General features: G+C 41.2%; 1 protein-coding gene across 1 annotated transcript in view; it reads left to right on the top strand.

Annotated features, from left to right (window-relative positions):
* Positions 1–16,695, top strand: part of LAMC1 (laminin subunit gamma 1) — a 127,118-nt gene that overhangs the window by 84,583 nt on the left and 25,840 nt on the right. The window contains exons 3-13 of the mRNA XM_042925038.1: positions 3,573–3,703; positions 5,792–5,958; positions 8,743–8,931; positions 9,701–9,818; positions 11,220–11,318; positions 11,408–11,544; positions 12,163–12,285; positions 12,377–12,566; positions 12,877–12,989; positions 15,123–15,344; positions 15,464–15,652. Coding sequence (XP_042780972.1) covers positions 3,573–3,703; positions 5,792–5,958; positions 8,743–8,931; positions 9,701–9,818; positions 11,220–11,318; positions 11,408–11,544; positions 12,163–12,285; positions 12,377–12,566; positions 12,877–12,989; positions 15,123–15,344; positions 15,464–15,652 — 1,678 coding nt within the window. The remainder of the gene's footprint in view (positions 1–3,572; positions 3,704–5,791; positions 5,959–8,742; positions 8,932–9,700; positions 9,819–11,219; positions 11,319–11,407; positions 11,545–12,162; positions 12,286–12,376; positions 12,567–12,876; positions 12,990–15,122; positions 15,345–15,463; positions 15,653–16,695) is intronic.

Genomic DNA, 16,695 nt, shown 5'->3' with positions numbered 1-16,695 from the left:
CTCTGTGGGTCCAATTCTTCCCTTCCATTATATTTCTGTAGTTTGCTGGGCGATTGTACGTCTTGATCATGGTAAAGTCTGAGGTTATGGTGAGCAGTGAGTATGTCTGCAAAGGCCTTTGAGTAACGTGTTTCTTGCAATGGTGATAAGATGTATTCAAAATAAGTAGGAAGAATTAACTGCTTTTGATAGATGAAAACACAGAAGACTCAATGTCTAGGGGAGATGTGATCTACAATTTTCTTAAGCTGATCAACTAGCAAACATTTGCTAGCTTAGTTTCTTATTATCCAGATTATTCTATTTTACTGTCCTGCAGAGACAATGGTATAGTCAGCGGGAAAAAGCAGTGACATTATGTGACTGTGATTTTATGGCACCTTTGCTAACTGTATGCCTTGTCAGCCTATCTTGAAGCGGTTCCCCCAGCTGTAGGGATTCTGTTTGCTACTCTCTCTCTTTTTTTTTTTTTTTTTTTAAAGTACTACTCAGTGTGGGGCTCGAACTCATGACCCTGAGATCAAGAGTTACATGCTCTACCAACTGAGCCAGTCAGGCATCCCTGATGTTTGCTACTCTTTATGCCATAGGAACTCATGAGACTGAATGTGGTGAAAATGCTATGGGCATCTGTAATCGATTTGGTCAGTTGCTGTCATTATGCAAAAACATTAATTATGTGCCTCTGAATGTAAGAGGTCTGGTTTTCATACCCAGTTGCCAAGGAGGGTTAGCTGATTTGACTTTAGCTGATAATGACCCTTTTTCCTCATTGCTTCCTGTGCCTCTCTCCAGAAGCTGTGATCTCCCAGATGGGAGAGGAGACCCTTCCTGGTTTCATTGTATATGAATATTATTAAGCATATACTGATTTATAATAATAGTCAACTTTTATTACAACACTTGCTATAAGTGCCAAGCAGTGTCCTGAGCCCTTGAGATAAATTAGCTATATGTACTCATTTAACCCTCATAATAACTCTACATGTAGACACTTTTAAAATTCTGTTTATTTTTATTTTTATTATTTTTTGAAAGAGAGTATGCACAAGCAGGGGAGGGGCAGAGGGAGAAGGGGGAGACACACACACACACACACACACACACACACACACACACACACAGAGAAAGAGAGAGAGAGAGAGAGAGAGAGAGAGAGAGACAATATCTCAAAGCAGGCTCCATGCTTAGCACAGAGCCTGACATGGGGCTTGAACTCCTGAAACTGCGAGATCATGACCTGAGCCAGAATCAAGAGTTCGGCACTCAACCAAGTGAGCCGTGCAGGTGCCCCTCCCTTCTTGGGGCGGGGGGCAGGTAGACAGTTTTATTATCTTCATTTTACAGATGAGGCATGGGCATTATTTATCAGGAGAGGTAAAGTAACTGATCCCAACTGCAGTTTTAAGGAGCAGAAATGGGATTCAAAACCTAGAAAGGCTAGCTCCAGAGCCTGTTCTTTTTAAGATGCCCATTGTGAAAAAAATGACTTAAACCTAACTCTTGAGAAGCTTTTATTCAAGGGAAGCTGTTATAAAGATGAAGCTCGAAGGAGAGATAATAAGCATTAAACACAGAGATATGTTTAGCTATTTACATTACAGACGACTAAAAGATTCCTAGCATTGTGGCCATGAGTGGGTGTTGTTATTGGAGCTCCAAGTTTGCATGTGGTGGAATCATCATCTCTTCTCCTTTCTAATTATACTTGGAGGCTTCACGGGGATTAGCTTTTATGAGGCCTCGATGTTGCTCTGTATGCCAGGTGTTTGGCATGGTTTAAGCTGTGCTCCTTAATCAGGGGTGTGCCTCCCAGTCTCATGGGGAGCCTCCTGGAAACACAGACGCCTGCTGCTCTGCACTTGCTTGTTGCGTCTCCACTGTTGATGCCCACGTGTGGTCCCACGATAGGACTTTCCGTGGAAGTGGCATCTTTGGGTGGTCATGTATAATATGCTACTCCAAAACTTAACAGTTCTAAATGACCGTGATTTATTATTTCTCCTGATTCCGTATTGACCTGAGCTCCCTCAATGGCAGGTCAGCTGGGAACTGGGTTTGTCTCTCCCTGTGGCCTTAAAGCTTCAAGGTGACTAGACTAGGCTTCCTCGCATGATGGCAGAAGTGTTCCAAGAGAGTAAGTCCCAGTGCACAAGTGCTTATCAGACTTCTGTTTGTGTCACATTTGCTCATGTCCCCTAGGCAAAAGCAAGTCACATGCCCCAGCCTAGAATCAGGGTGGAAAGGGACTGCGCAGGGTGTGGACACTGGCAGAATGATTCATTGGAATCATCATTATAACAGTCTACCATAGAGGTAAACATCTGACTAAAATTAGCTCAATGAAAGGGCATTTATTATAAGGGCTTAGAGCTCATAAAACCTAGGGAAAAACTTTAACTTTCATTCTTGTCCTCTGTTATTATGGTACACCTACCAATTTAATCAGTTGTGGTTTCTTCAGATTTGTTCATTTGCTCAGCCTATGTATTTGAGCACCCACTGTATGCTAAGCACCAGGGAGACTGCAGTAAACAAAGCAGATAAGTCCTTCTCTTGTGGGGCTTAGAATCTTGGTGGTGATTAGAATGGTGGGCTTAGAATGATGGTGGCGGTGGCAGTGGCGGGGTGGGGGGAAGGTGATGGAAAGAGACAATATAAATAAAACAGGGGGCACCTGGGTAGCGTCTGACTCTTGATGTTGGCTCGGGTCATGATCTCACGGTTTGTGAGTTCGAGCCCTGCGGGGGGGTCTCTGCGCTGGCAGTGCAGAGCCTGCTTGGGATTCTTTCTCTTCCTCTCTCTCTGCGCTTCCTCTGCCTGCTCGCGCTCTCTCTCTCTCTCTCTCTCTCTCTCTCTCTCTCTCTCTCTCTCTCAAAATAAATAACTTAAAAAAAATTAAGACAGGAGAGTGAAATAGGGAGTTGGGGTGGGCAGCAATGTTTGGTTGGGTGGCCAGGGAAGGCCTCACAGAGAAGTGACATTATGGGAAGGGTCAGGACAAAACTGCATCTGATTGGCCCCAGCCAGCATAATGATTTATTATTTTGTACTTGGATGTCTCTCCCAGATCTATCAGTAGTGGACTAGGGATGGAGGGAGAGGTAGATGATGGTACAAAATGGGCAGGAGGAGACAGTGACCAGCATATCTAATACCACTGTGGTGCCCCATGAGCTCTGTGCTGGCTTCTCTGCTGGATTTGGGGCACGGATACAGGGTGGAGAGAAGGGGCGTGTGTACGGAGTCCCTCCTGTATGCTAAGCCTTTAAAAGTATATTTCCTCTAAGCCTGTCAACAGCCTTGTGAAGAAACGATTATTATTCCTGCTTTTTGGGACTCTGAGTGATAACAACTTAGATCAAAAAAAGGGAAGAGTCCAGAAGGAGAAAAATACTAGGAAATTAAGGGAGTCCTCGAATAATATATCTGATTTAATGCTAGAAGAGGACACAAGTCACATGATATATTAACTGTTGGAAAAGTTTAGAAAATTTTGTTGCATATATGTCCCTCATCTTCAGTTCCTTTACCTTTTTCTGTTTTTTTTATTAATTTTTTTTCCCTCACAGGAATGGGTAACTGCCACTGACATCAGAGTCACACTCAATCGCCTGAACACCTTTGGAGATGAAGTGTTTAACGACCCCAAAGTTCTCAAGTCCTACTATTATGCAATCTCTGATTTTGCTGTGGGTGGTAGGTAAGTAAATCATTAAATAACTTTGAAAATGACTGGAGCTTTGGTTTATAACTGAGTGTAGCAACTTTCTTACAACCATATTAATTAATAATTTTGTTATTTCTATAACCTTGTCAAATCAGCGCCCTTGCTGAATTCTTGCTGGGCACCTCAGCACAAAGCGATGCAACAGGCACTCTGAAGCCACCATGTAAGCATAGGACATTCACCTGCTGAAAAGGACTTGACCTTCCAGGATCGTACAAATGAATGGGGCAGGCAGTGTATGAACGTGTGAAAAATTAAACACGTGTTTTAGATAAAAAGAGGCCCTATGTCAGAGAATGAGACAGAACTCTCAGGCTAGAGAAGCAGATGGGAACCAAGCTGGGCCTTGAAGAATGGGTAGAATTTGGATAAGGAAGCAGGATAGGTGGGTGGGATTCAGGAGGGTGGGTGTGCCATGAGCAGAACTATAGGGTTGAGGAGGTACCTGGGTAGCTCAGTCGGTTAAGCGTCTGACCGGCTCAGGTCATTATCTCATGTTTGTGAGTTTGAGCTCCACATCGGGCTCTGTGCTAACAGCCCAGAGCCTGGAGCCTGCTTCGGATTCTGTGTCTCCCTGTCTGCCCATCGCCCATTCGCACTCTGTCTCTGTCTCTCTCTCTCAAAAATGAATAAATATTAACAACAACAACAAAAACAAAAAAAAAGAAGTGTAGGGTTGGGAGATTATAGGCTTACTAGGCTTAAGAAAAACCTCCTTGGTGAATATTTGGAGTAAATGGAGTGAAAGCTGATGGAGGCTATAATCAATGAGAAATCGTGTACTTTTTTGAAGTAAGACTATGATATCTAAACAGTGGTTAAGATTAGTTGCAGGCAAGGTGAAAGAGTGCCATCAAGAGAATTTATATTCTTGTTATGATGCTGTGATGTAGGTGTTAGATGACAAATATCTGGCATTAGGGTGGTGACAGTAGATTGGAAAGGAACAATTTAGGTGGATTTCATTGTGAAGCAAGAATTATCAGGCCTTTAGGCAAAGATGATTTTAAGGTTTAATGATTAGGAGAGTGATGGCACTATTAATGACATAAGTGAAGAAGATGAGTTAATTTAGGGAGATGATGAGTTGTAGACATCTAAAATTTTAGGTTATGGGGGATATGTAAATTTGTGCATTAGTGAAGGATAGGAGTCAGGAGAAAGATGAGAGCTAGGGATATAAATTTAGGATATATCTGGCACACTGTAGATGTTCAGGAAAGGTCTGAGTGTATTAGGACATAGTAGTGGAAGCTGTGGAACTGATTCTGTCTGTAAAGAAGCCAGTGAGGGAAACATCAGGACACCAGAACGTGTGTTAATACTCATGGACATTTCCATGAGTCCTTAATTTATGACTGTGCCTGCATCCGAGGGATCCTTCAGGGATTCTTGCCCCAAACAACCTGAGAGAATATCAAGCTCCCAGAGTTCCATATGGTAGTTGAATGTCTCTTACTACCTTCAGATCAGGAAAATCATTATGACAGATCATAGCTGACATAATTATTGACTTATAGTATGCCTGCACAATCCTAGGCACATAAATAAAGCAGCTTCTTGACCCTCTCAGTAACCCTGTGAAATTCACATTCTCATCATCCCTATTTAATAGCTAAGGCACAGAGGTTAAGTTACATTGGTAAGTCATAGGGCAGGGTTTCAAACATGTATCCTGGCTTCAGAGTCCATGCTCTGCTTAACCTCTGCACTTGGCCGCTCCTTGACACATGCAGTTGACTTCCGGAAGTGATCCTCCAGATGGCCTCAGAAATTGTTAGAGACTTTCTTCTTATGTCTGGTCAATGCCCCATCCCTGGTTAAATACAGATGGGGTGGTGGTGTTTTTTTGTTTTTTGGGGTTTTTTTGCTTGTTTAATTTTAATTCCTACCTAAAAATCATTACTTAATTTTGCTTAGTTCCTCAGTTTACAGTTTTGAGTGGTAAAACTAAAAAATGTTCTGAGGTTGCTTTTAGTTCTCTCTGTACATCATTTTTTTGTATCCATTTCTGGGACTTTGTGGCTGTTTCTTATTTCTGAGTGCCTGTTCTCTTCCTAGGTGTAAATGTAACGGACATGCAAGCGAGTGTGTAAAGAACGAATTCAACAAGCTGGTGTGTAATTGTAAACATAACACTTACGGAGTGGACTGTGAAAAGTGTCTGCCTTTCTTCAATGACCGGCCGTGGAGGAGGGCGACCGCCGAGAGTGCCAGCGAATGCCTGCGTGAGTGCCCCTTGGCCTCCAGCTGTTAGATTATCTTGAGGGTTTCCAGAGTGGGGAGCGGGAATGGGTGACTTCCTTCTGTTCCTCCTTGCAAGGAAAACTCTGAAAGGCAGTGCTTCTTCCATCATTTGAGAGCATGGAACGGTAAACTTACACGCACATCAGAGGAAAATCCTAGATGAAGGCAATTGGCTATGGATATAAAGTATGCTCATTTTGTGTTTCCTTCATGAACACACATACCAGGGTGGGGGCAGCATCTCCAAGGTTTGGAACTTTGCATAGATCCAAATAGTGGGCAAGTGTAGCCTCCTGTAAAATTTGGTTTCTCTAGTCTTTTCTTTGCTGCACATGTAGAATATTTTCCTGCCAATGGTCATTTACTCAAGCAGTCAGGATCATTTATTAATATGTGTTGGATATGTTGATTTCTAGACTAAGACTGTCATTCAAAAGATGATTTTCCCAAATTATTTTTCCTTTATTTCACGAAAGAGCCCAATAGGGAGAATCTTCCTTCTCCTCCCGTGCAGATGTGGGTGGCTTTGGGAAGGAGAGTAGATTCTAGTATTTCTAGAAAAATGTAAAATGAAAAATATTATACATTGTTTATCCCTTCATAATGGCTTGGTTTATTTTGAACAGATAGAGAAAGATGTCTCAGGAGAAAGGAACCATGAAACTATGTGATTGTGATTTGCCAAGGACTTAAAAATAAGAAAATTTTAAAGCAGATATAATTTTTTATGACCTTATAAATATTTATCATCTACTCTTGATAAAGGGATAAGAAAGAAGACACTCCACACTCACTGGAATAGTTGGCAGAAACCTTGAGAAACGACCAATATTTTGTCTCATGACTATTTCTATTAGTTGCCTAGAGCAGATTTTCTTTTTATTTATTTTTTAATGTTTATTTCTGAGAGAGAGGGAGAGAGGGAGAGAGAGAGAGGGAAGGAGGGAAGGAAAGAGTAGGGGCAGAGAGAGAGAGGGAGACACAGAATCTGAAGCAGGCTCCAGTCTGAACTGTCAGTACAGAGCCTGATATAGGGCTCAAACTCATGAACCATGAGATCATGACCTGAGCTGAAGTTGGGTGGTTAACTGACTGAGCCACCCAAGGGCCCCTAGAGCAGATTTTCTTATCTTCCCTTTTCCTCAGCAATTCCCAGATCTGAAGATAAATTGTGCAGCTTCCTCTAGAATTCCTACATACTTGCTTGACTTTCTCTTCTTTTACTGAACTGTAATATCTAGTGTTAGAAGCTACAGGATTAAGGTCTTAACAAAAAGAATGACATGCCCCTAAGATGTGACATTTAAATAAATGTACACATGTGTTTGACAAGTATTCTGTTCAATGATAGGGTCACATTTGGAGTCTCTCCAGGACCATTATGAGAAGAATAAACAACAGATTGCCAATTTACCACTAGCAGACAGGTGGTTTGCCTTCTCACCAGCTGATGATAAAGGAGACACAGCACCTGCTTTACCTGGGGGTTAGGACAGTGTAGACAAGGGAACTGTTCTGCTCCACATCCCAGACCACCAAACCTTTTAGCTGGGGATGGACCGAGTTTGGCTGGGGATGGGATGTGCAGAATAATCTAGAGAGGCTTGAGAGAAGAGAAATAGCAAACGAAGAAGAGAATGGGAGTTCTACAAGTTACTTAACACAACTCTAATTTTTGCTACCAGTGATTCAAGTTTCTAAAAAGTATTCAAGTATAATCCTATTAAAAAAATAATTATAAAGAAGGGGAGGTGAAAAAAAGAAAATATATATACTCAAACATTTTTTTAAAACAACTTTATCTGAAATCAAATAAAACTTTAGTGCTTAAGATACTGCCTGTACTTTGTGTGGAATATATAATTCTAAGGAAAAAAAACTTAATAGAAATGTAATAAAGAATTTCTGTGACTACATGTATGTGTTCTTAAAATGTAGTTGCATTGTGTAGGGAATATAGTTGGCATTGTGGGTCCCCAGTGGATGACTGTGTCTAGTGACACTGAACGTCCCTTCAGTCCTGCCTCCATCTGCAGGGGCACCAATCTTACCTCACGTGTCTCTGGTTCCCCCAGTCTGGCTATGCAAGTAGTCTGGCACTTCGAAAGTTAGTGTCTTAATGTATTTGAATCATCTGAGGGCTGAAAAGTGAGGTAGATGAAAGCCCGCATATAAATTGGCACCTTGTTTTTGAAGCTGGTATTGAATGAAGGATAAGGATTTAGAAAAATTAGAATTCAACTTGGCTTTTACTTGCATTTAAACAATTGCCCAGAGATTCTAAGTACTGGAATTTCTTGTATTTTATGGTGGCCCCGGGGGGTTTTGTTTTAAGAAATTTTATTTTATTTTATTTTATTGAGAGAGAGTGAGAGCATGAGCGGTAGAGGGAGAGAGAGAATCTTAAGCAGGCTCCACACTCAGCGTGGAGCCTGACAGGGAGCTTGATCTCACGACCCTAGGATCATGACCTGAGCCAAAATCAACAGTCAGGAGCTTAACCAGCGGAGCCACTCAGGCACCCCGATGGCATTGTTTTTGATAAGACCATTTCTTGGTAAACTGATAATGTGGCCATCTAAACCCTTTACTGACATACTCCTTTTTGTTTTTAAATGAACAACGCATCAAGTAGGCGGTCTTATCCTACCACCCTTTGGGCCACAGGGATATGGGAAATTATGGTTTGGTTTTCTTGGAGTCTTGAAAATGCTGTTTGGCTAAGGAACATGGATCTGACTTAACCCATATGTTTTGGCCAACAGCCTGTGACTGCAATGGCCGATCACAAGAATGCTACTTTGACCCTGAACTATACCGGTCCACCGGCCATGGTGGCCATTGCACCAACTGCCAGGGCAACACGGATGGTGCCAAATGTGAGAGGTGCCGGGAGAATTTCTTCCGCCTTGGGAACAACGAAGCCTGCTCTCCGTGTCACTGTAGTCCTGTGGGTAAGTGACAGGCAGAGTCAGCTTCAGCCTGATGGATTGAAACACAAAATAAGGGCTCCCTGTCTCCCCAGAAAATCTTTGTTTCCTAAGTATCTGCACAGGTTAGGTATGGAAGTGTGTACATTATTGTACCCCCACCTCCACTCTGTTTAACCAAGTTAGGCTTTCAAATGATTTTCTGGTGTGTATAAAAGTGTGGGGTTGGCCTGAGTAATGGTTTTGTAAATAATTAGTAACACGATCCCAGAAACCAGTTTGAACTTTGACTGTAAAAGGTTAGCTGTTTCGTGAGTTCTTCCTTGTTAATGACTTTGTTTAGTTTACAGTCCTTAGAGGACTGAACTTTCTCAGTATGTTGGTGTGTGTTCAGAAACATAGAGTGCTCTTAGTCTGTTCTACTCTTTCAAGAGTTTGACCTTTATTTTGTTGTGCCTGTATATACTTAAGTTCTAGACGTGGGCCTTAAGGATCCTGTGCTTGCCCACAGAGAAGGGACTGGTTTTGAGTACAGTTTATCATTGGGTGCAGAGTGCCTTGTTTTTCAACATTGATGAGCAGGGTGTGTGTCTGGAAAGTTAAAATGTTATGGCTTAAAAGGATATTATTTTGAGACAGTGAGGATTTAAAATTTGATCTTTATTCCCTCCGTAACAATCTAGAGATTACGTATTAGGTTTCAGGCAGTGTTTTTAGTTACCATTTTTTTTTTTGATTTGGCATATTAATTTTACTTTCATACATGGTTGTTGATAAGCTCTTTAAATTTTAGGTTCTCTCAGCACACAGTGTGATAGCTATGGCAGGTGTAGCTGTAAGCCAGGAGTGATGGGTGATAAGTGTGACCGCTGCCAGCCTGGATACCATTCTCTCACTGAGGCAGGATGCAGGTAAGACTTTTCAAAACCAGGGAAAGGGGGCAGAATCTAAATGTAGTCGATTCAAAGCAAGAGATCTTGTGGTTTGTATAAACATTTTTCCTTATAATAATCGTCAACAGGATTCGAAACTTCTAGCTCTAATGATGATCCAGGATTGGTTTGTAACAGAGATTAGGCAGAGTTTTTATTTTTTTATTTAAAAATTTTTAAAATTTATTTTGAGAGACAGAGGGAGAGCACAGGCGAGCAGGAGAGGGGCAGAGAGAGAGGGAGAGAGAATCCCAAGCAGGCTTCACACTGTCAGCACAGAGCCCAGCTTGGGGCTTGAACTCACAAACCATGAGATCATGCCCTGAGCCGAGATCAAGAGTTGGATGCATAACCAACTGAGCTACCCAGGTGCCCGTAAACAGTTTTTTTTTTTTTTTTAAAGATATTTAAAATAAATTGAACATTCCTTCCATGTTCTTCTGGATGGCTTGCCACCATAAATTATACCTTTTGCACTATGCCCTTTGTTTCCCCCAACTGTTTCTATATGGTGCAATAATTACATGCTCTGTTGAATTCAGAAGTGTTGTTGAAAGGTTAGGTGAACAGAGGAAATATACGGAAATGGAAAGGAAAGCTGCAATTTGGTCTCTATTGGTACATAAGTAAAGATTTGTAAACAGGAGTTTCTTGGAAAGGAAGAATGACGCCATGATTCTGTTCAGATTACATTTTACACTAAACTCTATGTTAGAAGACATGCATCTAAGCCACCTTAAAAGCAATGTAATTTTTTTGTATCTCTTTTTCCTTGCCTAAGCAATAGAGAATCACAAAATGATATTGCAGAGTGTGCTTGAATACCATTCTATTAGCATATTAGAACAAATGGATGATTTACACTATAAAAACTAAAGATAAAGAGAATTGGATGGTCTGTCTTTGTAGACCCCCGAGCAATTTTTTTTTTTTTAATTTGAACCCAAGTTAGTTAACATATAGTGTAATAATGATTTCAGGAATAGAATTTAGTGATTCATCACTTACATATAACACCCAGTGCTCATCCCAACAAGTGCCCTCCTTGATGTCCCTCACTCATTTAGCCTATCCCTCCCACCCAACACCCTGCTAGCAATTCTCAGTTTATTCTCTGTATTGAAGAGTCTCTTACAGTTTGTCTCCCTCTCTGTTTTTATATTATTTTTTAAGCAGAGTTTTTAGTATAGAAATGTGATAGGTATTCTTAATTGAAACCAAATTCATATATAAAACTGATTTTAAGACTTCTTTCACTTTTTTATGTATTCCTTTTTTTAAAAAATAAAATGTATTAACATGTAAAACCAAAAGTTGGCTTTGAGTGTGGAATTTCTTTCTCATTTCTCTCATTGTTTTACTCCTTTTCCCATCCAATAGGCCATGCTCTTGTAATCCTTCTGGCAGCATAGATGAATGTAATGTTGAAACAGGAAGATGTGTTTGCAAAGACAATGTTGAAGGCTTCAATTGTGAGAGGTAGCTCATTCTTTCTCTAGCTGTATTTTTTTTTCTGATACCATATTTCAAGCACAACAAATTCCTGGTTATATCTTTATGTTTTTCAGGTGCAAACCTGGATTTTTTAATCTGGAATCATCTAATCCCAGAGGTTGCACACCCTGCTTCTGCTTTGGGCATTCTTCTGTCTGTACAAATGCTGTCGGCTACAGTGTTTATCCTATAACCTCTACCTTTCAGATCGGTAATTTGGACCTTCCCTTCTGTCTCCCAGAATTGTGAGACTAGACTTACAGCAGTTTAAAAAAAATTTTTTTTAATGTTTGTTTATTTTTGAGAGAGGGAGAGAGAGCATGAGCAGGGGAGGGGCAGAGAGAGAGGGAGACACAGAATCCGAAGCAGGCTCCAGGCTCCAGGCTCCAGGCTCCGAGCTGTCAGCACAGAGCCCAACGCAGGGCTTGAACCCAAGAGCCATGAGATCATGACCTGAGCCGAAGTCAGACGCTTAACCAACTGAGCCACCCAAACGCCCCAAGACTTACAGTAGTTTTAAAAAATTAATAATTTTGAGGATTTTTTGATAGTGGTAACATTTTGTTTTTCAGTGTACATAATGTTTTGTTTGGCTCTTTGTTTGGCTTTTTAATTGAATGAAAACATGGCTTTAGAATGTACTGTAGTATAAATTTACATAAAAATCAAAATATAGCTTGAGGGGTATAGCATATACAGGTACTGCTATAGGAGCCGTGTATTCAAACTGTTTATTGCTGACTTTCTATATATTTTGTGGTCTATAGAGGACCTGAGTTCAGGATGTTTACGAGGTGATGGCACTTGTGTTCTCATCCTGTGCTTGCAGATGAGGATGGGTGGCGTGTAGAACAAAGGGATGGCTCTGAAGCATCACTCGAGTGGTCCTCAGAGAGGCAGGATGTCGCCGTCATCTCAGATAGCTACTTTCCTAGATACTTCATTGCTCCTGGTAAGTAAGACTGGGAAGCAGTCTGGCGCCACGTGTGTCCCTGTTTACTCTCATTGTTACGTTCTCACACACCACTGTGTCTGCTTTCCAGCGAAGTTCCTGGGCAAGCAGTTGTTGAGTTATGGCCAGAACCTCACCTTCTCCTTTCGAGTGGACAGGCGAGACACTCGCCTGTCTGCAGAAGACCTGGTGCTTGAAGGAGCTGGCCTGAGAGTGTCTGTGCCCTTGATCGCTCAGGGCAATTCCTATCCAAGTGAGACCACTGTGAAATACGTCTTCAGGTAAGACCGTCTTCTTTGGAAAATCTGACTTGACCAGAATTCTAAAAGTAGTTTCTTTACCAGTCTTACTGGGCCTTAAGGTGTATGTTGGAGAAAAACGTCTGGGTTATAAGGGTGGTTTTGGAAAAGGAAGCCTTCCCTTTATTTACCTGTATCTTTGCAGTTGTATTATCAAACCAACAGATCCATTTCTGACTTGGTTAGATTGTCAGAGCCTTGCATTGTTGGTGGCTTAAATGAATAAGAAATGCTTTCTCAGTACCCAGAATTTTCCTTATAGAGGTTAATATAGATCTTTCTTTCTCTCTAGGCTCCATGAAGCAACAGATTATCCTTGGAGGCCTCCTCTTACACCTTTTGAATTTCAGAAGCTCCTAAACAATTTGACCTCCATCAAGATCCGTGGGACATACAGTGAGAGAAGTAAGTTATGATATGATTTAAGAGAATTAAGAAGACGATTGGGTAAAAAGATCCACAATAATGTAAAAGTTTATCTCTAAAGTCCCAATACTATAAAACTTGATCCTAAAGAAGTGGTATAAACTACCTTGTTGTACATGTAAAAATAATGCATTTGTTTAACCACATTCAAGGACCTGGAGAAAATTTGCTAAAATTAATAAGTGGCATTGTTTCATAATGAATAAGCCTAATGAGGTTACTTTATATCTACATGTATTCCAAGAATCCTTTTTTTTAAATGTTTATTTATTTTTGAGAGACAGAGAGCATGAGCAGGGGAAGGGCAGAGAGAGAGAGGGAGACACAGAATCCAAAGCAGGCTCCAGGCTTTGAGCTGTCCACACAGAGCCTGACACAAGGCTTGAATCCACGAACTGTGAGATCATGACCTGAGCTGAAGTTGGATGCTTAACTGACTGAGCCACCCAGGCCCCCCTATATTCTAAGAATCTTGAGTGTAATTCTACTGACTCACATTGCCTCCTCTTTATTTCTTAATGTGCCTTTAAAATTTTTTTCCTATAGTTTTTTTGTTTTGTTTTTGTTTTTGTTTTTGTTTTTGTTTAATGAGGACCTTTTTCTGTAGAAAGCTAAAGCTGTTTGGGTGGAGTCAGAGTGGTGGTGTGGCATAGTGAGTGACATCAGCAGCTTGGATGTATTGGTTTTTGAGATGCCTACATGAACATCCAGATGAAGAGGTCTTATAAATTGTTGGAAATGTGGGTCTGGGCTTAGGAATAAGTTAGGACGAGAGATCTGGAATTGAAAGGTTGACTACATATGGGCAGTACTTTTTAATTGAAAATGAGACCAAAAATAGAGAAAAAGTGCAACCCAGAAACATAGTTATCTAAAGACTATGCCCTGAGACTCAAGGGAGAAAAAAGAATTTTGGGGAGGAGAAACGATTAATGGGTTTATAAAGATGGCTCTCTTGGATTTTGGATTGGGTGACTGAGGAATCATTGGCAATTTTTTGTTTAAAGAGGGTTGAAACTGAAGTTATATTGCAGTGCTTTGATAAGTAACTAGAAGGTGAAGCAGTAGAATAAAGCCAAAGAAGTTTGGCTGTAAGGGAAGGAAAAGAGGTGGATTACAGTTCAAGAGAAGTGACAAGATTAGAGGAAGAGTACTTTTTAGGATGGGAGACTTCAGAATGGTTACAATTGGAAGCACTTTAACCAGTGGTTGTTTCTCATGATCTAACTGCTAACAAAACCCCATAAATATATCAAAGCAGTAATACAAGAGATGTTCTTTAGCCTCAGGTTGTCAGGTTCTAAGAATTCTATAAACAGCAAGTGATATTTCATAACATAGGGAAATAAACTTGAAACATTCTGGAGCAGAATGGAAATTAAAAGGAAATATGATGAAATAAAGGACTGCCATGTCATAGGATGTTCCTGCTGAGGCCATCCCATGCTCTGTTGAGTTGGATGAACCATTGGTCTAAGCCAATAAAAGGCTTCCTCTCTTTTTTTTTTCTTCTGGAAATGGGGAAGCATTGTGATATATGGCATATTTGCTTGGGAATAATTGCATATTTGCCAAAGTAGCCCTGAGTATTAAAACTTGTATAGCAAATTTTCCTGTTTTATGCAGGGTACAAAGCATATTGAGTGGCACTTGTCAGCACGTGCTCTTTGCTTTTTTATTCCTGAGCTGTGCTGTCAGCGCCTGCTTCTGTGGCAGGAGAACAAAAACCCTGCTTAATGGCTATGGACTTAAACTCTTCTTATCCCCTGCATTCTTGCTCCAATCTTTTCTTGCCCCAGAATATTTCCCAGTGCTTTTCCTTTGTCACATTGGTGATTGAGAGAACTGAAGAATCCAACAAATCCAGTTGTTGTGTGTGTGTGTATGTGTTTAAAAATGTTTGCTATACTGCCCTTCCAAATACTTAATGCTAGGTACCCCACAAATGTTGTGAATGCTATTTTCTAGTTATCTCCTCCAAAAGATGACTTAACTAATAGTTGATTTTCTCTGGAATTTTGTATCTGATAACTCTCTAGCTTTATTAACTTTCTGTAAGCTTTTGAAAAACGGAAGCCAGTTCAGTGATTCTCCTGCCCACGTCATACACAGGTGCTGGCTATTTGGATGATGTCACCCTGACAAGTGCTCGCCCCGGGCCTGGGGTGCCTGCAACGTGGGTGGAGTCCTGTACCTGTCCTGTGGGATACGGAGGGCAGTTTTGTGAGATGTGCCTCTCAGGTTACAGAAGAGAAACTCCGAGTCTCGGGCCATATAGCCCGTGTGTGCTCTGTACCTGCAATGGACACAGTGAGACCTGTGACCCTGAGACAGGTAAGCAGATGGTCTTTGGTGGCTGCTCGACCTCCGTCATCTAGCAGATGGATGGGAAGTGCTCATGGTCTCGTGTGCTTGCACACTGGCCTGTTCTCTCATCCCCGCTCTCCACATAGGTGTTTGTGACTGCAGAGACAATACAGCTGGACCCCACTGTGAGAAGTGCGGTGACGGGTACTATGGAGATTCGACCGCGGGCACCTCTTCCGATTGCCAGCCCTGTCCGTGTCCTGGGGGCTCGAGTTGTGCCGTTGTCCCTAAGACTCAGGAGGTGGTGTGCACCAACTGTCCCACTGGCACCACTGGTGAGTCCACTCTTCCGTAGGCTCTCAGTGTTCCATCCCAAAAATCACTCGGGAAGAGGAGCTCTGGGGGCTTGCGGACTTTTGTCTGTTTCTTTGGTTCAGTGATTATGGTGTTCTGGGTAGGCAAAAGTTTGGTTAGGAAAGAGATGTATTATCAATTTATAGAATCGTATCAGATACAAATAATAGCCAACATATTTATGGCCACATACTTCTCGGAGCACTTGACACATTCTGCCTCATTAATCCTCACAACCCCATGAGGTGGCTTTTGCCATGACCCCCATGTCACAGCCAAGAAAACTGAGGCGCAGAGATATTAAGTTACATGTCCTAGCTGCACGGCTAGTCACTGGAAGAGCTCATGACCACTACAGTGTACTCTCCCCGACATGAGAACCAAAACTGGATTTTTAGTTTGTGGGGCTGTCCTGGGATTCTTGATATAAACTGGTATTTTTTTAATTCTTTAAATTCTTTCTGTCTTTAAATAGTCCTTTTGGTGCATCATTGCCCATCACATTTAGTTGGGAAAAAATATTTGTATAGCTTTGGATAGACCTCTGTTCCTATTCTCAGAGTTTCTTTCTTTTTGATAAGAACATAAAACTAGATCTTTCTTGGCTACTCAAGGAACTGTCGTGCTAAGGACTCCAAATCTCACTGATGACCATTCATTCCTCTTTTTCCATTGACTTTAGCCCCCATGTAATAGAGAGGTTCTGGCTAGGCTTCAGATACGATTAAAAACTTTTTGTTCAAAAGATATTGCTGCAGAGCAGGGAAATAAGTAAAAAATAAAAAACACTGACCTAATAATTTGTATATCTTGTATGTCATCAAAACATTGTTTATTCGTTGGGAAACATCAAAACACTTCATCTTCCTTTCACTACTCCACTGAGCCCACGCTAAGCACAAGCACATTGTAACACAAAGAGATTCAATCATTTGCTTGAGGTAGTTGAGAAAAGGAGTAGAAACTAGTGTTGACTTTCAGGTTTTTTACTCTTTTCTGTCTGTATGTGTGTTCTAAAACAGCG

The sequence above is a fragment of the Panthera leo genome, chromosome F3, assembly GCF_018350215.1.
Source record: "Panthera leo isolate Ple1 chromosome F3, P.leo_Ple1_pat1.1, whole genome shotgun sequence".
In the NCBI taxonomy this organism is placed as follows: domain Eukaryota; kingdom Metazoa; phylum Chordata; class Mammalia; order Carnivora; family Felidae; genus Panthera; species Panthera leo.
Note: the sequence above shows the minus strand (reverse complement) of the source record. Positions and strands in the feature narration are given on the sequence as shown.